The following is a 21,394-nucleotide window of genomic DNA, read 5'->3' as shown; positions in this document are numbered from 1 at the left end:
GTCTTTGCCACAGAGGAGTTTATTATCCCACTATGATGAAACAGTAGCTTTACTAGTGAGATTTTATTTTTAAAATGAACCATAAAAATGACAAATCCTATAGAGGGAAAGGAGGAGCTGCCTGATGTCACTATCTCTGTGTTATTTTTTTTAAATCTCAGGCATGTTGGTTGTTATACGTGGTATTTTTTTATTTTTTCCAGAGACCTGAGGAATAATGAGATCTCCTGGGCCATAGAAGATTCCGATGAAGCATTTGTGGGACTTGACCGACTCAATAAATTGTAAGCCTTATAAGCCTTGTCTGTCGGAATAGAAGTCACAATGTATGTGACAACAGAAGCCGCAGTATAAGTAAAGCTATACTATCTGTGACAATCTGTATTTACACAACATTTTTAGTAACATTTCACCAGTTCAGTGAGAAATATTTTCAGTTAAATAAAATGTTGACTCTTTCCTTCTCCAAGATGGATTTCTGTACAGTCTTATAAAAAGTATTGTGCTTGTGGTAAAAAGCCAAAACAATTCACACCGTATGAGAAATGGAAGTAGGGGTTTATTTATTAAAATTAATCAAAAGATCAAATTATCTAAGGACAGGCCAGTCAATAAAACAACATAAAACAATGAACAGATTAAGACAGTTTGAAATATCTCAGAGCAGTGTAAAACAATTGAAAACCATACAAGGAGGGAAAGGCTCCTCAGCCCTGCTTTACCATGTGACAGGAAGCAGTTGGATAATTTGTACTTAAGAAGACATGTTTCTGCGGGGGAGTGTGTAAGAAGGAAAGCATTTTGTTGCACTGCCGCTCAAGCAGACCCAGCGAGGACTCTTGATTTGTAATCATCATATTCCTTCCTAATTCTAGCCGTGCAGCTTATCAGTTGCCTGCCACCAGATATATGTGTGGATTGCATTTACATGGGTTGATTCTCTTCTGGCCCTTATTCCTATGCTTTGGTTGGTGACACACACGATCTTCCCCCCTCTGCCTTTATGATGTCAAACAGTGAAGATGGTTGGAAGTATACTAGAAAAGTGCCTTTGTTGAAATCGAATAGCCCCAACCCTTGAACGCTCATTAACTAGATTTCCTGTTTCTGTCAGTTGAGTGAAAACTTACTTGATTTGCTTCAGTATTCCAATTTTATTTGGGCTGTGTTTTAGGATTCTGCAAGGAAACCAAATTAAGTCAATCACAAAGCGAGTTTTTGCTGGTCTTCAAGCTCTTGAATACCTGTAAGTCTGTTTCATTGTCATTTTCTATCACTTATGCTACTTCTTCAGATATACATTTGCCTTGGTGTTAGAGATACAGTGAGGTAAATATGTGTGTTATTTAATATTACAGAGATCTGAGCAACAATGCAATTATGTCAATTCAAGAAAGTGCCTTTTCCCAGCCTCTTAAAGAACTGTAAGTATCTAGTTTGTTTTCATGGAGATATCATTAAATATTTGAGTGATGATTAAAAATGTTTTAGAACTCATTTTTATACGTTTTATAATAATTGATTACAGATTTCTCTTAATTTTGTCTCTGCAATGAATTTCCTATTAAAAGGAGAGAAAAAAAAAGAAAAACATTTGTTTAATATGGGTTCAAGAGAAAATTTCCATATGGCCTGATGCAATGCTTTTGTTTTTCATCATTTAAAATAAATCTCCAGAAAGGGGTGTGTGTACAGAAGTCTCCATTTCATCTTTACATTTCACATATTGGGTTTATCCATGTGTTAGTGTTCCAACATCATTATTTTGAACTGATATGATTTCAGTATATCGTTGGAAAAAGTCACCTGTCAAGTGCAATGGCTGGGAACTGATGTCTCGCTGGTGTCTTGTGCAAGAACATCCAAAGTTAGCTAGAGGTCAAATTCTACATGGTCAACTGTTCTCTTGCACTATAAATTGTTCCTGCTGAAATCTTAACATGGCCTCAGGACTCTGACGTGACTACTGTATTGTGTTGAGTAAAACTTTTAGAATAGTGGGATTGGATTTATATCCCTTTGCCATATATTTATATTCACATTATAGTTGATATTAAAGTCCCATGACCTACTGAACCAATGAGAAAGAGAGAGAGAGAGAGAGAGAGTCCTTCTACAGCAGAGTTAACAAACTCCATATATTCTCTTATATTTAATGTATATTATTTTCTCCTTCAGCTTTTCTTTGCACCTTTGTACTGCTTTCTAGTACCATTCCTGTGAGAGGTATTTTTGAAATGCTATTTAGGATAGTGACCTTGATGAAAAACAATCCTCTCATCTGCCATAAGCTTCTGCGAGGAATGATAAATATGAATTTGTTTATAGGAAGATGACACTAAAGGTACTCAGAATACAGATGGGATACTTTATCAAGCAGATCAAGTATATAGTGTTGCAATGTTGGCGGACAGCAATGTGTAGGGAAAAAATCCTGTTGGATGACTCCAAATGAGTGTGTACTGTATTAAAAACTTTCTACTTCTACTTTTCAGGGCGTTGAACACTAGCAGTTTATTGTGTGACTGCCAGTTGAAATGGCTGCCATCTTGGCTTACCCAGAACAATTTGCAGGGTGCTGTTGATGTCATCTGCGCTCATCCAGAAAGGCTGGCTGGGCAGAGCCTCCTCAGCGTGAACTCTGAAGCTCTTGTCTGCGGTTTGTACTCTTAGTGACATTTAATTTTAAACATGAGGAGTGGGTATCCTTATGATTTTTGTTCTGGAAAATGGTTGTCTTTGAGGAGCTGACCTGCATATTGAATATATTGGGTTCTCATAGATTAGTCTTCGGGCTGCAATCTTGTTTAAAAAAATTATGATATTTGTATTATGATATTAGAACATCATAATTAAAAATTATGATATTAGAACATCATATGCCTGAATTAAAAGGTTAACTGGAACACTTCCTTGGGTTTATTCAGTAAGAAACATATAGATTAGCACAGCACTAGGACCAAAGGAATTTTTCCTCAGTGGAACCTGAGAGTCATTCATTCTGGATCTTCTCAGAAACATATCATAGAGGAAGATTCGATGGCACAGGCTGTGGAACTAATGAGAGGACTCTAGGTTGGATCCTTCTGCTCCCTTTCTCTCCCATACCTTAAGGAGTACTGCTGCTCTGTGATCTTCTTTTCCATTTAGCAGTGCTGTTTCATTATACAGTTGTTCAAGAAGTTTTAATTTGATGGGTTTTTACAACTGCATGGAGAGAACTTTTTCAAACAATTACTGACGCCCACTATGTGTGGCTTGCCAAAATAATCCAATATAAAATAAGCACGTGTTGACATCCAGGTTGTCATTGGGCAAGAAAATCAATGTTGCCAAGGACAGCATGGGATCATTCTTGGGATGATCATACAGAAGTCAGTTGCCCAAAACTGATGCAAAGTAAGGTTTATCTATTTAAAGTTGGTTTTTCTTTTCTTAAGAATCTCTGGAAACTAGAGGCCTTAACAGCTGGTTCCCAGTGGATTTATACATTTCACACTCTAACTCTTGCTATTGCTTTCATTCTTAACACCTACAATCTGTTACATAGCTTCATAACCACACAGTGAGTTCAGTTGTGAAAACAGAGATAGCTGCTTGAGGAATTACCAAGCTGAATTACAATTTGCACTGGTATTTATGTCAGATACCTGCTAAAAAGGAAATCCAGCTAATTCTGATCTGTTTTTCACAGATGATTTTCCCAAGCCGCAGATAAGAGTACATCCTGAGACGACTGTTGCACTGAGAGGCACCAATGTCACCCTGACTTGCAAGGCAGTGAGCAGTAGTGACTTGCCCATGTCTACCACCTGGCGAAAGGACAGTGAAATACTATATGATGCAGATGTAGAAAATTTTGTCAGATACCAGCAGCGAGATGGGGATGTTTTGGAGTATACTACTGTGCTGCATGTGTTCAATGTAAACTTCACTGATGAAGGAAAATACCAGTGTATCATCTCCAATCACTTTGGATCCAATTATTCCAACAAAGCCAAGTTGACTGTCAATGGTATGCAGCAATCTTGTTTTTATGTTCTTGTTTTTGTAGTTGTGGCTTTTTTTTTCTTTTTAGAAATAAACTAATTTAAAAGATTTTTGGAAGTGAGTTCTCAGAAACCTTTCCAATGTTCATCTGATTGTCCAGATTAAAAAAAAGTGTCCAGAAAGTCCATCTGTTTTAATCCATCGCTCTAGAGAGGAGTTGAAGAAGCAAAAACTGGGCCAATGAGCGCAAAAACTTTTGGTGGGGATCAATTAGTTTGAACGGTCCTTGAAGATGCCTTCTGGCCACCCTTAAAAGCTGGCCAAACAGCGGTGTTTTTCCACGAAACATTTTTGTTTAGAAATGAAAATATTTGAACCAGCTGCAGTCCTCACAAGTTCATTGAGCTAAGACTGCTTCCCAAACTAGTCTGTTTGTAAGAAGTAGGTTCTGCAGTTTAACTATACTGTTCAAATCAAGATTATTCAATGTTTTAAGTTAAGGTACACCACATGTCAAATTCATGCCAGTTGCCTTGTAAATTTGACTTTTTGTAGTTGGGTTTTCTTAAATAGCTGGTGCAGAGTGGCTGGAGTGGGGGAGCTTGTGAATAGCAGATGTAGGAGACTGATGACTGGTTAGGATTGTGACTTGGGCAAGAGCTCCTGGCATCACTTGAAATACTAAAAGAATCATAGTGCCAAAGTATTATGTAAATAACATTTCTGATTAATTTAAAGTCTACATAAAGAACTGATTTGCATTACAAATCTCAATTGACTGTAAACTGGAAAAACGATAGATTGAAACCAAATATATTGTCCAAAATCCTCTTGTTTAAACTTAGACTGCGTAAAGCAGATAACGTCATCATCTGGCAATTAGACTATTTAATTTAAATTAATTGAAAGCTTCCTATCGCCTCGCTTTCAGATTCTGAGGCTTTCTAGCCCCCCTCCATTTGCCCTGGGGAAGCATTTGGGAGCAGCAGGATGGGGGAAGGGAGCCTTTAATAGCTAAAATTGTTGTTGGATTGCTGCTGCCGAGATTGGGGCTTCCAACAGCTTTTATTCACTTGTGTTAATTACCTGAATCATACCACATCAGTGAAGTCATTTTCACTAGGCTACTTTTTAAAACTTACATTTGCATAAATAGAGACAGCATGCTCTCTTCATTTTAACCAGCATTAAGGGATGATAGATGGAGAGCTTTTGGGGACAAAACGTTTTCCAAGGATGCAGCAAATTGGTTCGTTTCTCCCCAGTAAATTGCTAGTCTTTCATGATGAACATCCTGTTGTGAAAAAGGGCCCACATGACGAGGACATGCAAGCTTTTCAGTTAGTTTCAAAAGGCCGAGTGGAACAGCCTGCTTTCTGTTGAGACAAAAATTGTTGTTAAGCATCATTTTAGATAAAAGTGTACTAGAATCCTGATTGTTTCAAATAGAGAACCCAAAAAATAAGAAGTGAAAGGTTATACCCATTCCCAATAGAGGGAGAATAATGCCTTCTCTGTGCAATATGTGGAAACTGTACAGGATTGTTGTTTGTTTTCTAATCCTTGTCCAGAGTTGCCTTCTTTTGTGAAAACGCCTATGGATTTAACTATCCGGACTAGAGCCATGGCTAAACTTGAGTGTGCTGCAGAAGGCCACCCTCCACCTCAGATTTCCTGGCAGAAAGATGGAGGCACCGATTTCCCTGCTGCTCGTGAAAGACGCATGCATGTGATGCCTGAAGATGATGTCTTTTTCATAGCAAATGTGAAAATAGAGGACATGGGAATCTACAGTTGTATGGCACAAAATGTAGCAGGTGGTATATCAGCAAATGCTACACTGACAGTACTGGGTAAGCAAACTAATAAAGGCACTGTGTTGTTTTACTTGAACCTTCACACTTGGAACTTCAAGACATCTTTGAACCTCCTAAACTGCCTTGATTGTCCAATAAGATCAGGAACATGTTTTAAGGTCACATAGGATTTGTCTCCATCTCTGTTCTTTTTGTGTAGACAGTGGTGCCCAAATTCAAGATCCCATGCTTATCTGAACAGCTATTACTGCTAACCCAAGAAACTACTAAAGAGCAGTTTTAGTGTCATGAATGACAGGAGCCCCCATGTTCAGACAACTATAGGAGGTTTCATTTTTGACATTTTCTTTCAGAGTTGAAGGGATCACACAAACTTGAGATTTGCTCATTATTTTGAGGTGGAAGGGTTGAACTAATAAACTAAAGAAATTAATTGAGTCAAATTAATGTAATTTTCAGGACTTGCTAAAGCACTCAGGTGCTTCCTTGAAGTAGTTTGAATTCAGGGCTGTGGCAGTAACTACAGCATTTAAAAGAGGAATTTACAATTTTCCTTCCTTCTTTTGGTTTGATTTAGTATTTCCCCAGAATGTATTCCTACTCCTAAGACAAATAACTTCTGCAGCATCTGTTTTAAATATTGTTTCCTGCTGCTGACCCACTTTATTTTGAACAGTTTGAGAGATGTCTGATTTTATTTGCTCTCTCTCTCCAATGCTAAATGTCTGACTGGGGAGATGCAGTTCTGTTCTTTCATGTCTCCCATGAGAAAATGTGCAGACAAACTATTATTTAATAGCTTTGACCAAAAAAATGTCATAAAAATGTTCATGAGATTTTTTTTATGCTAGAGAGTGAAAAATAATACCAAGTACTAAATTGATATATTTCCCCATAGTTATGTTTAGGGAATCAAGAATTATTTTGGAGCTGACTGTTCGACATCCTCCTGTATTACCTTTGAAACTGAATTGTCCAAAATTAAAGAAAATACTCCCAAGTAGTTAAATGCCTCTTAGAATGTGAAATACCTTATAATGTAGAAACATTCCTTCCATTTTGTATATGATTTACATCAGTATGCATGTAACCAGGAGTGTTCTCTGCACTTGGAATTATTTCCTGAAGGAACTTTACATTGGCTCTTTCTGTTTCCAGAAACACCTTCCTTTGTCAGGCCCCTGGAAGACAGGACTGTGGCCCAAGGTGAAACAGCAGTGTTGCAATGTATCGCTAGTGGTAGTCCTCCTCCTCGGCTAAACTGGACCAAAGACGATGGGCCTCTGATGGTCACAGAACGACATTTCTTTGCTGCTGCTAATCAACTCCTCATCATCGTAGATGCTGGATTAGAGGATGCTGGGAAATACACCTGTGTTATGTCCAATACACTTGGTACAGTGCGTGGCCATATATACCTATATGTCATCTCTTCACCAAACTGTGACCCTTCCCAAGGTGGCATTGGGATTGAAGAAGATGGCTGGACGACAGTTGGCATTGTGATCATTGTTGTGGTGTGCTGTGTTGTGGGTACCTCTCTGGTTTGGGTCATTGTTATCTATCATATGAGAAGAAAAAGTGAAGACTACAGCATTACTAACACAGGTGGGGAGCCAGCAGACAAGAGTCTTTTCCAGCATTTGGCTGGTGTGATTTTGTTTTGATAAATAAAATATTTTTAAAAGTTCTTTTTAAAATCAGCTAGCTAAGAAAAGTTATGAAATGTGATGTAGTGGATAGACTGATGGAGTAGGCCATGGAAGCTTACTGGGGGTGTGGAACTGGTAAAATACTGCTTAAATATCTCACTTATTTTGAAAAGCCCTCTAAGGGCCACTGTAAGTTGGTTCCAACTTGACAGCGCATACCATAACAAGAACATACAGCCCGACATGGGAAAATACATCCTTCCTTTTGCCTGGCGTCTGAGGAGGAGATAGTGCCTGTGCATCTCAGCCTTGCATAGACTTAAGCATGGCCATTCTGCTAGCTGTGTGAGTAGGCACAGGAGCAAACAATAAGATATGGAAGGAATTTGCAGCATATCAGTGAGTGAACAAGCAAGATTTGACATTTCACTGTGTATGGTGGTGCTGCAGATTTTAACTCAGGCCAGGGCATTTGGAGGAAGTATTGTCACCATAATGGCAATTGGTAGAAAAGAGATGGTATGTTGCAGTGGGGAACTGTAACTCTGCCCAAGGTGGCATTGGGATTGAAGATGGCTTTTTCTACCTATAAAATATTTAATACTTCCTGTGCCTGTAAAATATGGCACTAAATAAGGTGTATCTAAATCATTAAAGAAGAGCAGATAAAGATAAGGAATTTATGCTCTTAGTCTCATCAGGTAACGTTTCCATGAGATTACTTTGCTTGGAGATCAACTAGAGTGTCTTCATCTTGACAGACATCTGATTGCTATATAGTTTTGTTGCCAGAGCAAAATCATTGTATTGCCATTGGTTTTTTTTTCCCCAGAGGAGGTAAACTTGCCTGCTGATATTCCCAGTTACCTGTCTTCCCAAGGAACTCTGTCAGAGCCTCAGGAAGGCTATAGTAATTCAGAGGCAGGAAGCAACCAGCAGCTAATGCCTCCCTCCAATGGTTACATGCACAAAGGCAAAGATGGTAAGCCCTGCAGTTCCTGGGCAGAGCTTGGCAGAAGTTACATGTCTGTGACCAGTTTCTGGTGGCCTACCTAGTTCTTAATATAGCACAACAAAACTTAATTCTTTAAAAAGAATGCATGCTCAGTGTTGAATGAAATCAAGTGTTGATAGATCTTGAGTTTTGACTAGTGCTTTCTAATTTTAAAAGATACTTGTGGTCACACAGGTGTTATAGTGGCAAATAAAGCACACCACACAAGACTGGTCACTCCATGTTTTCTCTAGGCAAGCCCTTAAACAAACAAAACTGAACACAACCACTAACCTATTTTTACAGAGTGGTGTAATTATGTGTGGAATGTGAAGCTTTGGCACTTTTGAAAAATTAAATTCTAGCATATGTGTCACCTCTAATAATACTTACCTTTATGTAAGCTTGAGGTGTGTACTGTTCTAGAATTCGAATACAGATTATGATAAATGTTATACTCAAAAGATACTTGCTCTGCCTTTTCTACCTATTAGAGAGGTTTCTATACATTATTATATGAATGGAACCATCAGATCTGCCTGACGTGGTTTGGCTTAGAGTTTATCAGCTGTCTGTGCTAAGTTCTCATTGGCGGCTTTGGTTTTTTAAGAAGGAGTTTCCTTTCACCTTCTGATGAAGTTTGTTTTATTTTTTGTATGTCAGCACACCCTGGGACTTTCCCAATATCCAGTACCTCCTTGTGGCTTGCTGGATTGACAACAGTCCTGCTGGCACTCACCTGAGTTTACTGTTAGATAACATGATATTGTATAGCAGACTAATAATGAAAGAAGACATTGAATCCACCTGCTCAGTCTCAGAAAGTCACCTTTGAAAATAGAAGGACTCAAACTGTGAATATCAAGAGCTTTTAAATCTTTCATTCCCTTAAAGACTGGCATTGTTCTGTAATCACAAAGATGGGAAAGAATCATTGTTCCCACTGGTCACAGCTATGTTACTTGTCTCCTTTTTCTTCTTCTTTCACTGTCTTTCTTTCTCCTCCCTTTCATTTCCCGGCTAGTTAAGAAAAGAAGAATCCTGCTGTGTCAGGCTCAGGGTTTCATCCAGTCCAGCTGTCACTTGCACACAATAGCCACCCAGGTACCTTTGAGGAGCAAGACTATGAAGGCAACAGCCTTCCTCATCTCCCAGCTTATACAGAACTTTAACAATCATTGAAAGGAGCTTGAAGTTAGTCCAGAAACATATTGGCTGCCAGTTCCATTGTTAGAGCATTATGTGCAAAAAAGCCATGTGGTTAAAATTAACTGGTTAACTGCAGCTATGTGTTGGACTGCAAGCGAAATACAACTTTTAAATTCCTCCGGTTATTATCTGATAGAATGCATTACAGTGGGGTCTCGACTTACAAACGGTTCAACATACGAATTTTTCGACTTACGAACCCGCCCGATAGGAAATTACATACTCAACATATGAACTTCCCTGGAGTTACGAACAGGAAAAAAGTGCCCCCTCCCTCCCCTTAGAGGCTTCTGGAGGGGGAAAAAAGGTCAGAAACTTAAAAATAAATAAAAGAAAGTCACTTACCAGGCCTTGGTAGCCCCCGAACTGCAGGAAAATGAGCAGCAAACAGATAAAAGCCAACACCCAGCAGGGAGCCTGGCAGCCATTTTGTGATTTTCTCTGCTCCTGCTCCCTCCTCTCCCCGCCTAACAGCTGATCAGCTGGCTCTGAAGAGGCTTGGGGAGGCTTGCTCAGCACCTAAAAAGCCTGCCTGTGTGTCTTTGTGCTGAAAAAATCAGCATAACATGCTTTAAAACATGCTTTAAAATTGGCTTCGTTGAAAAAAAAGATTTCAAAAGTGCTTTTAAAACTGTTCCCTGCCTCCCCCCTTTCCTGAACTTTTCTTGACCTAAGAAAAAAAGAAAAAATATCCCCCTCTAGTGGCAGAAGGCGGAATAGCAGTTTCCCATTAGTTTCCCATTCGTTTCTATGGACAGAAAAGAGCAGATACGGATTAAATGGTTTTCAATGCATTCCTATGGGAAATGCAGATTCGACATATGAACTTTTCGACCTACGAACCACCTTCCAATATGGATTAAGTTCGTAAGTCGAGACCCCACTGTACTATAGTATAGTTCCCCAGACATGTATGATAGTGGCTAGATGCTTTTTATTTTATTTTATTTCACTTTATTTTACGTATTTTATGTTTGTCCAGAGAGAAGGAAAAGCTGCAGAATTAGCCAAAGATAAAAAGGTACTACTATTTAAAAGCAATGGCAAGTCCATATGCACACTTCACAAACTGTGTATCTGGCTCTTAAGAGGAAAGTGAGATCTGATACAGAATAGGTAAGATGCCTGTATCTTGGTTTGAAGGCCCCCATCAATATTTATTTTTCCTGGAGTAAGGTACTGTGTATCTGCATACATTATCTTCATTGTCTTCATCATCTTATCCTCTTCATTCTGAAATCACTATCAGACATTTTGTCTGAGAGACAGCTTGTATATCCCCCGTGCTATGGACACTTCCACAATGCTTCTCGACAGAACTGTTTCTCCTAAATTTCCTACCTTAATCAATCTTACTGGGCTCCTGTCCTCTCCTGTATATATGGTGATAATAACCAGTAATAGCTACATTCCATTCTGTCTTCCCACTCGTACAGATTTTTGTTATTCTTTCATCATACTGAATGCTTAGTTTCTTAGTTTCTGCCCTATCTTGGCTTAGAGGCTTCCTTATGCATGCAATTATCACTAAGCTTAAATAATTTGCATCGATTTTTGCATACTTCTTGCCAACCTCTGTCCAGTGTTGGAAACACTTGTACCATTAGCTCCAAAAGGAAGAGTCATTCCAAATGAGATACTCTTTGTTTCTTTAAGCTTTCCTTTAGAAGTCCATTTTAAAGCTGTTTTGTGACTTTTTTAATGTTAACCATAGTAGTTCTGTATATTTTCAAACAGTAATTTTCAGTACAAAACTTGTATGCATGTAGAAAGTGAAATATTCCCTGAAACCTTGTAATGCTTTTTTTAAAAATGACACTTGACTGGTATTCCAGCCATCTCAACTATGCTTAATTGCTTTCTCTTCTTTAGGACACTTATCCTATTTAACTGAGGTTAATGCTGATGATAGGATGTCAGGAAGTTAATGCAGAAAGGAAGACAGGAAGCTCTCAGTCAGAATTTATCTGGGATTTGAGCAGTGCTTCAAACAACACTTTGCCCATCCCATGCCAAAAAGAAAAAGTCTCTTTCCACCACAGCTCCACCATCATGGTCTTTTTTAAAAAAATATTTATTTATTGCACTTGTGTGCAAATTCAGCTTTATCCTAAATATTTCCCAATGCTTAAGTCTAAAATCTTGCCTTCCAGCTCTAGCATCTCACCTGTGTTTTCAGGCCCCATAGCTTTATACCAGCCTTGTGTGCAACCGCATTTATTAGAGTAATACTGTCAACATCTAACCTAGAAATCTAAACGTGGTCTTCAGGATCTCACAAGTGTTATTTTGTATTGCCCCTGATACTAGTGTGTGCTACATCTATTGACTCTTTATCGGAATAATAAACCAGTCCAAAGAGCAAGACGGCCAATGCACTTTGCACTAACCTATCTTTCCATGCCTGGAATTATTAAGGCCAGAGACCTATTAGTATCAGCAAGCATGGATAGACCATTCATTGTCCAAGGATTGTATGCTATTTTATGTGCTGGTCAAGCACTTGGTCATGCCCTACTTGCTCAGACAGTTTACTGCTTGGTTACATGATAAAAAAAATGCAAAACCCATTTATGTGGTTGTCCTTATGGGCAGAGTAAGATCCAACAGGATTCTAATCTAATGGCCCCCATTCTGATATTACTCCCCAAAGTTGCAAATAAGGTCTTCTGAAAGCAAGTAATTGTTTCCTTCTCCCTTAATTGTTATGCCTTCATGTTCCAAGATTGCTCTTCTGTATAATATGAGTGAAACTATTATAATCATCGGTGCATAACCACAGTGTTACCTTCTGAAAGTCTCATATTCACACCTTTCTGTTAGTTTCTCATAGTTATTTTCAAGAGAACAAATTAAGGAACTAGAACAATGGTTCTCAACCTTTGGAAACCCAGGTGTTCTTGGACTGCAGCTCCAGAAGCCTTCTCTACTAGCTATGCTGGCCAAGGTTTCTGGGAGTTGCAGTCCAAGAACACCTGGGTTACTCAAAGTTGGGAACTACTAAACTGAAAGATTATCATAACCACAGTCCAGAAGTCAAATACTTCCTGCCCACCTACTCCACCCATACTCCTTCATAAACTTTATTTTTAAGACTTTCTACTTTACCATGTATTATTACTGTTAGGGTTTTTAAAAACTTAGTGTGGTAGTGCAAAAGATTCCCTGTTATCATTAACAAATCCGTACAAATACCCAAGACATCTAGCTCCTCTCTTTTTCTTAATGCCTTGTTACTGGAGATGCCCCACTTAATTGCTAGTGGTCCTTCATGCTGGAAAAGTTGTTCCCAAACATAAGAGCATAGCTGCTAGTTCCAGCTGTGACTCATAGGACGGTCAGCTGTGCAATGGCAGGGGAACCTCTAATGAAGGGAGTCAAGTCACTACTCGTATATCCTTAGAAAGTACCCAGTATTTCAACAAAGGCTGCTCAGTGGGACAGCCTCCACTCTTGCATAACTTACAAAAGTCACAGCACATTAATTGTCCATTGTTCTTCTTCCATTAGGTGGTACAGGGCCGTTGGTCATCTGTTCAGATTGCTATGACAATGCCAACATCTATTCCAGAACTAGAGAATATTGTCCTTATGCGTACATCACAGAAGATGATCCACTTGACCAAACATTGTCCAGTCTAATGGTGCAAATGTCCAAAGAGCCTTATCCAGTGTGCCATCGGCATGAAGGCAGCACTCTAGATAGTCTCTCACTTAACAATCAAGACAGAACACATGAGAAGAAACCTTGCTCTCAACCATGCAACAGTGGTAAGTGCTGTATTTCCAAGTTGTGATACTAGTGGTTCTCAGCCTGTGGTTTTCCAAATGTTTCGGACTACAGCGACCAGAAGCCATAACAACCATCATAGTCAGAGGTGAGGGGCTCTAAGAAAAATGTAAACCATCTGAATTACTCATAAAAGTATATGCTTTGATAAATCTTCAGCATGGCACAAAGTAGCAATAAAATTGTTTTTAGACAGAGAAGCACTTATCCAATTATTTTTTGAAATTATCTAGTCTCCAGAGCTGCTAACCTAGCAGATTTTTAGCAAGCTCCACTACAAAGGACTACCTCCCAGGTAGGAGTTGTTGATTTTGATTTTATCATTGGGTTCTTTGAAACTGAATTTCAGTACTTAATTATCCAAAACCCATTTGCCAGTAGAGGATGAAGCTAGAGAGATGAGTTATAGACAAGTGACCTTCTTTATTTGCACCCATCCTGGTAACTTTGGAATCAGAAAGACACAACAAACACACTTCAGAGATGACAACAAACACATTTCTTAATTGGTATTTGTATAGTACTGTACATTAATTACCACTAGGCCCCTTTTTAAATTGACTCAACAGAGGATTGTGTGTTATTTCTGCAGGGAATGTTTTGTAATGCCCACACATAACTGAGATTTGTCTGACGCTGATGACATTTCGGTGCCAGGTCAAAACCTTCTTGTTCCAGAAGGCTTTTAATTGAAATAATATCAGCTGTGGGTCTGATGGCGATTTTTAGAGTACATATTTTTAATTGTAATTTAATTATTTTGCCCTTTTATTTTGCCTTTTTATTGTATTTTAAATGTTGTAAGCCGCCCAGAGACCTTCGGGTAGTGTGGGTGGCATATAAGTTAAATAAAATAAAATAAAATAAAATAAATAAATAAATAAATAAATAAATAAATAAATAACTGTTGTTAGGTATGTTATTGCTGGTTGTTGTAGCAATTTGCTGTATTATGAAAATCTCGAGAAAAGGTGGGGGTATTTGGTTTAAGAATGTGCTTCTTGCTGCCAAAATGACAATTACAGTGCCATACATTTTGATTTTTTTCTCTCATTTTCCTTCTACAGCTCCTTTTCAGCTCTCTTTATGGGGCATCAATAAAGACCTTGGGTTGTTGCATCCTCATTTCTCACCTCAACCAAAGACCCATGAGGGACCTCAAATTCTTCAAAATGAAGGTATCACAGAAGCTGAACAAGAGCAAGTTATTTCGCCTAGACCTTGCCACAGGTTACATGAACATAATTTTGATTTTAATAGGACACAGAACACACAGGAACATCATGAAGCCACCTAAAAAGTATCAAAGTGGAAAACCTTAACAGCAAGCTTGGAGCAGTTGACTGTATCTTTGCTACCTCAGGTTTTGCCCCATGGCCAAAGATGTTCCATGCTTCTGTTAGGTTCAGCGGACCAGACTCGTGACTGCCTGCCATAGGCAAAGAATGGACAAGCAATGAAAGACAGCCTTTCCTCTGTTGAGTTCCACTAAGTGGTACATGTTAAAGCTCAGCAGTCCTAAGAACTAAATAGTGGACTGGAGAGAACACGGTACATTAAAGTATCCCTGTTGCCTTGGAAACAGTCCCATGAAAGATTCATAAGCACTTCTTTCTTGCTGAAGAAACCAACTACTGTACAAAGAGTTCCTTTGCAAGATCCCTTGATCATCTTGAGCATGAAGCTCTTGCTGGCCTCACTTGGTTCTTGTAATAGCTGACAGAAATGTACATCACTTTGTTCAGTTGCAAATGTTATTTACTCTCTCTCTGGTAAAAGACTTCAGTTGTAAATACATTTATATAATATAAATATTTTGTATACACTACTAAACATATAAATGTCAGGGTGAAATGTACATTTTGTGTTATGCCAAAAATTACATTGTGTTGTACCATTGCGGCATCTGCTGACCAACCCATAAAATACAACAAATGGTTGTTTCAAAGGATTAAAGGCTTATGGGCTGATTCATACAGTCATCTGTTCCACACAGTAACCGCAGTTACCTCTTGCTATCCTAGTGAGTGGAATTTTTCATTCTATGATGGGTCTTTTCACAGTCTAGTATGAGGGCTCTTAGTAAGAGTACATCACACATGAAAAGGGCTTCATGTGAATCAGTCCATACAGTAGGCTCTGAAGCAGGAGCAGGTGCATGTGATCGGGGCCACAAGCGATTCTTTTGTGTAAACTTTTAAGTTATTCTTAAAATGTTGCAGCTACAAGCTGTTTAACTTAAGTGGTCATGCTCTAAACTTCACGGCTTCTTAAAAAGGTCAATAGTATGACTGCTCAAACCTTTAAAAACTGAACTGGTGACTTTTGTGTAAATGAGCTACCGTGGATCTGATAAAACTTAAACATGACTTCAAAACCAATGTTTTTGGTGAGACCTGTTCACACACAAGGCTGTGAGAAATGAAGAAGTGAGTGCACATGGTGAGAATTGGTCTAAAGAAGACAAATACTAAATATTGATGGTTAGCTTAAGAAGTTTGGGTCATTTCCAGCTGGCATAGCAGGAAAGAAAGTTAGTTAGTGGAAAGAAAGTTAACCACACTTTCTAACTTACTGTTTTACTCCAAAATGAAAGGTCATACATGGCAGATGATTATAACTAACATAAATCTGAAAAGCAACCACAGGAAAAAGTAGATTATCTTTAAAGAAAAAGGCTATACAGCTAGTATTACTGATCTTTCTGGTTAAGACATTTCAGAGTTCTGGAACACAAGTTGAGGAAATCTACTAAGCTATAAATATGCCATCATCATAAGCAACTACATTTGCCATAGCCAATCATCAGCCACATTGAGACAAAAATAAAACTTAAAAACTATAATGCTGTATTGAAATAATAATAAAAACGGAAAAAGTATCAATGCAATTTTAGGCATGTCTACTCAGGTGTAAGTCCCACTGGATTCAATGAGTTCAAATCAGTGGTTATAGGATTGTAGCCTAAATGTGAAAATTAGCCACAGTTTTAAGTTCTGTGCAGTAAATAGGCTCATTAATCTTTCTGTACTGTTCAGTAAAAGATGCTGCCTGAACTATTTGGGCATCATTTTATAGTAAGATGATGGTGGGTATGAAAGGCTTACCAGGGTAATTATAGTCCCGGTTAATTGAATTAATTTGCATAGAGCTCATTATGAATCAGGCTTGGCTAGTGTAATTGTTGGTTTCTTTTTAGCAGTTGGAATTCTGGTATTCTTTTGTTACTGTGTGCGTCCTGTCATATAAAACAGGAAATTTTGGCTGCAAATAATGGTACTCTTCTTTTTAACGTAAGACTAATTAGCAGATTTGTCTCAGTTACACTACATCCTGAGCCAGGTACCTAATCTGTACAAGTGCAAGCTCCGTATATGGTAGGTCCTTGCCTTTTATTTCTTGGCTGCTTTAGAAGGTGTGGACCCCTCCTGCTTCTTATTCATGCTTAATCATTGTTTCTCCAAGACTTGCAAAATTGCAAAGCCCCATCCTCCAAAAGTGTCTGAGGTTTCCAAAGTGGTCTTCCGATTGTCTACGAGAAGCCTTAAACTTCTTTCTGGGGCAAAAAAGGTTAGTCGTTCATTTCAGTTGGGTTCACTTCAAAGCCCTCAAGACAGATGAACGGAATTAGATTTATCACTGCTCCATGTCTCCCCCTCCTTGCTTGCTGCCTTATTATCTATGAAATGTCTTATCTGACTTAAAACAACTAAAATGAAAATACTGAATATGCAGTTTTTGCACGTGGTGATCATCCAAATAACAACAGCACTTTACTTTCATCCCAGATGTTTGTAAGTTATGCAATCTGTCCCATTTGAGCAGCCTTTGTTGAAATACTGGGTACTTTCTAAGGATATACAAGTAGGACGATATCTGAAACAAATCCAGTCTGCTTCATGCCTTTGAGGAGAGAGTAACTGTGGCATGAATCACACCTTTGTAAACTAAATGAAAAGTATGTCAGAGTGATCCTCTGGGGTTAAAATCACCCAGTCAAGGAAGACTGTTCTGCAGTAGTATCTCAATGTTGCTGATTCTGCATGTTCAGTAGTTCATGCCACTAGAACCGTTAAAGCATTCTTTTCCTACTTGATAAAAAGTTGTTCCAGTAAATGAGCAAGTTAAGAGAGCAGGAACCTGCCACTAATGAATCCATTCAGCATAAGACATGCAGTATTGTAAAGCAAGGCTGGAAAAGCATATGGTTGGGGAAAGGACACTTAATTTTGAAACATGAATTATTCACCTACCTGTCTGTTTCCAAAAAGATCTGTATTAAAATTGTAAGGAGGAACGTTATTCCACTAATACTTTTCCTCCCTGCCAATGCCAAAGTATTTGTAGCTGGACATCCATGTGGCAGTGCAAACCAATAGCTCTTTGCCTGTACCTGTCTTTCCTTGTATCTATTTATATTTTCTCAGTTATCAGAATGTATATTTTGTATAGCATGTGTAAAATGTTTGTCTGTTGTAACATATCATCATCCAATAAAGTGACACACAGTGATCTGCCTTGGTTTGTCATGGTATCCGGCAGGCCATATGTGTATAGCCCAACAGATATAATTGCCATTTGCTGTGACCAGTCTAAAAGTACTTAAAGGTGGCACAGAAGGAAAGAAGAACCTATTGCTACAGTTCTTTTGAATGTTGAGGTTTGTAAGTAGTACCTTGAATAACTAGAATGAGGCTGAACAGTATCAAGGAATTTTATCCTCTTGTGCAATGCAGAGCTTTGCTTTCCAATTTTAGCAAGCTGACGCTGTGCAAAAAGAGTTCACTGACACCATGGCCTTGCAATTATATTAGCCTGGTATGTTCAGTTCAGTCATCTGTTAAGTCTGAGAAGAGCTGTCTGCAAACTAAAGATTTTTTTAAAAAGGCTTGGGGCTCAAATACACCAGCATTTCATGTCAACCTGCTGGAGTGTTAATATAATGAGGAGCAGCCCTTCCCTGTATGTCCCCTGTGCAGCAGTCCCTTTGCTTTGGAACACTTTCTCACCATGAGGTTTACTTAGTACCAATGTTGCATTTGTTTTGGCACCAGGATAAACCTTTTAATTTTCACATGCATTAAGACAGTGGTTCCCAACTTTGGGTCCCTAGACATTCTTGGCCTACAACTCACAGAAGTTTCAACCAGCGCAGCTAGTGGTAAAAGCTTCTGGGAGTTGTAGTCCAAGAACATCTGGGGAGCCAAGATTAGGAAACACTGCATTAAGATATGGCCAAAAGATAAAAAGCAGGCCAGCCTTTATGTAGACTGCTATACAAGTAGTCTGCCATTTTATAACATCCATTAAACCAGATTTTAGGGGGTTTTAGTATTTCAAGGGTTTGTTACATTATTTACAACTTATCTGAATGTTTCTCTGTCATGGGTGGGTCTTAATTCATTATTTTGTTCATTGTATTTAGCAGAATAATCACATGTATCTGTTATAAAATCGAGGCACATCAGTTACACCAGAGGAGGGTGGCCAATTATTAGAGGTTGGGAGGCTTTACCCCCAACTCCTGGACCTCAGATAGTTTGCCTCTACTGCTCTGCGTTTAAAAACATTTTCAAAATAGAAAATAAACCCAAAGATCCTTCACACTCCCTAGGTTGCAGAGTGAAATTTTGTCATGTTCCTCCCCTCCATAAAGCTGCTTTCAGGCCTGTATGGATTTTTTTTCTCTCCCAAACCAGAAGCTTAAGATGGCAAAACCATTGCAGAATTCCCTCCATTGCCATAGAGTGCAAAGCGTGCTAAGATTTAAAAAAAACAAAAACACGGGGGTACTAGAGGACCTACATGTGTTCCTTGAAGGGCTTACATGCAAGGTGGGGGCCCTGCTTTGATAATCCTTGACTTACATGGTCAATGAATGCAAAGATCACCTTTAAAATAAACTTTGAGAAGATTAGCAGGGAATCAGTCTTTCCTTGTTTGGTCTGTGCTATGTGGGTGAGGCATATTTAGTGATGCCACTCTGCTTTGAGCCAGGCAATATGTTTCAACCCGAGTATCCTCTAGTCGAGGTGCAGCCTGGAAAAAAAAAAGTTGAAAGACACATATGAAACAGCCAAAGGACTAGCCCAAGACATTTTTCTACTTGACACAAAGGACAGGAAGGGTCCTGATAAGTTGGCTGGACATGCTACTGAATCTTTACTTCAGCACTAGCAGTGGGGTTCCATCCTCCACTGTATGTGATAACAACAGGCTACTTTAGAGGCCCAAATCAGATTGTGTGACAATTCAGTAGAGTAGAAACTCAATAACAACACTATTTGGAGAGATCTCCATATAAGAGTCTCAGTGACAAAACTGCACTTATTTATTTTATACAGGGAAGGTAGCACAGGGAAAAATTACAATGCCTCCTTATGATGGCTTTTAAAAAAAAATTATTTATTTATTGTCATTGTAAGCATATACACAGTATACCCATACAATGAAATTCACAGACACCCAGAGACCAGACACATGCACACACATAAAATTCCCCAAACACTCCCCACCCACTAAAAAATCCCCCAACACTCCCCACCCACTAAAAGTCCCCACTAAAAATACAAACATCTACACCGCAGGCCAAGTAACAGAGTCCAACTAACTATTCACTACTGGTGGTCTTTAAGCTCATTATTAAGTGCAATTATAGCTCTGGGATAAAAACTATTCAGAAAACGTGTGGTCCGAGTCTTAATTGTTCTATATTTTCTGCCAGACGGCAACAGTTCAAAAAAGTTATAAGCAGGATGGGAAGAGTCTCTCAGGATGCTGTGTGACTTCCTCAGACAGCGGGATGTGAGGATGTCATCCAGGGTTGGTAGCTGGAGCCCGATGATATTCTGGGCAATTTTAATGGTTCTCTGTAGAGCTTTTTTGTCCGCTACAAATGGAATACCATTTGCATTTTTAAAAAGACAGCCGTTGGGTGTTTGCATCCTTAAAAACAAGCAGTCCCATATCTTAAAATGTACACTAATTGCTTACATGTGGTAGGGAAGGCAATCACGATTTTGTAATGAAGCATTTATCTAGCATAGCCTTGTTCCACTGATCTGTTTCTCCAATGGAACAGCAAATTATTTGTCTATCAATTTGACACTATGCATCTTTTCAGTTGCTCAGTTTCAAAATGTGCATATGTTACAGAAAGATCATGTTTTAAATCTCTTCAGCTGGTGACACTGAGAGCACTTATCTGCACAGAGGATAAAGTCCTGAGTCTGACAAATGTAGGCAATGCAGCCTTCGCTTTCAGGGTTCAATCACTGTTTGTGTAAAAGTAAAAGATACTTGAGCTGCAATCCCTTGATTGCAATCAGGTTCACAATTCAGTTTCACAGTTACAATCTCAGGCTGTACAATCTCAGAGCTTTATGTGAATGGAATGCACAAGAGAACTGTACAGATATTCACCTGAGAACTTGACTGAGCCTTTTTAAGGTCCTCTAATCACAACATCCACTTGTTCAGGGATCCTCTCAATCCAGTAGTAATATTATTCTCTATGTCTCTAGAGAAGACATCAGAAACGTCTATACATGCTGGCGTGGGCACTGAAAATAGCAAGGGCAGATAAAAGAGAATGTCATAGCACCAGTAGTAAGAGTGGGTTGTCAGAACAACCATATATCTGAAAGTATTGTTAGATCTCTCATATTTCATGCTTGCTTATATGAGCATCTAAGTAGGCCATACAGATATGTCCAAAATACTATGCAAAAAGTTTCATAACAGTGCAGATTTCAGAGTTCTGTGTTTGTAGGATCATTGCCAGGATGCATGGAATGGAACAGCTGCCATCATAAACACCAACAGAGTCACATAGAGGGAGAGAACCTAAGAGATTACATGCCATATTTTATGCCTGTTATTCTTTTATGTCTTCCCAAGCTGTTCTCCACTAGCAGCTCTTTGATGGACAAGCAGATCTGTG

The 21,394-nt window shown here is 38.8% G+C and overlaps 1 protein-coding gene and 1 long non-coding RNA gene across 3 annotated transcripts in view; one reads left to right on the top strand and one right to left on the bottom strand.

The window, feature by feature from the left end:
* LRIG2 (leucine rich repeats and immunoglobulin like domains 2) overlaps nt 1–17,964 on the top strand; it is a 62,718-nt gene extending 44,754 nt beyond the window's left edge. For both annotated transcript variants that reach the window (XM_072997180.2, XM_020780593.3), the window contains 10 exons: nt 204–284; nt 1,175–1,246; nt 1,359–1,424; nt 2,496–2,659; nt 3,695–4,015; nt 5,562–5,843; nt 6,966–7,415; nt 8,292–8,441; nt 13,173–13,433; nt 14,520–17,964. In XM_072997180.2, the coding sequence (XP_072853281.2) occupies nt 204–284; nt 1,175–1,246; nt 1,359–1,424; nt 2,496–2,659; nt 3,695–4,015; nt 5,562–5,843; nt 6,966–7,415; nt 8,292–8,441; nt 13,173–13,433; nt 14,520–14,749 (2,077 nt within the window). In that variant the 3' untranslated portion in view covers nt 14,750–17,964. The remainder of the gene's footprint in view (nt 1–203; nt 285–1,174; nt 1,247–1,358; nt 1,425–2,495; nt 2,660–3,694; nt 4,016–5,561; nt 5,844–6,965; nt 7,416–8,291; nt 8,442–13,172; nt 13,434–14,519) is intronic.
* Nucleotides 10,265–12,860, bottom strand: LOC144589179 (uncharacterized). Its single transcript, XR_013545129.1, has 2 exons — nt 12,638–12,860; nt 10,265–12,542 (listed from the first exon to the last, which is right to left on the bottom strand). It is a non-coding gene; the product is annotated as an uncharacterized LOC144589179 (long non-coding RNA).
* Nucleotides 17,965–21,394: the final 3,430 nt, after the last annotated feature.

This window comes from Pogona vitticeps, chromosome 4 (assembly GCF_051106095.1).
Source record: "Pogona vitticeps strain Pit_001003342236 chromosome 4, PviZW2.1, whole genome shotgun sequence".
NCBI lineage: Eukaryota > Metazoa > Chordata > Lepidosauria > Squamata > Agamidae > Pogona > Pogona vitticeps.
The sequence above is the reverse complement of the archived record's forward strand: the minus strand, read 5'-3'. Positions and strand labels throughout refer to the sequence as shown.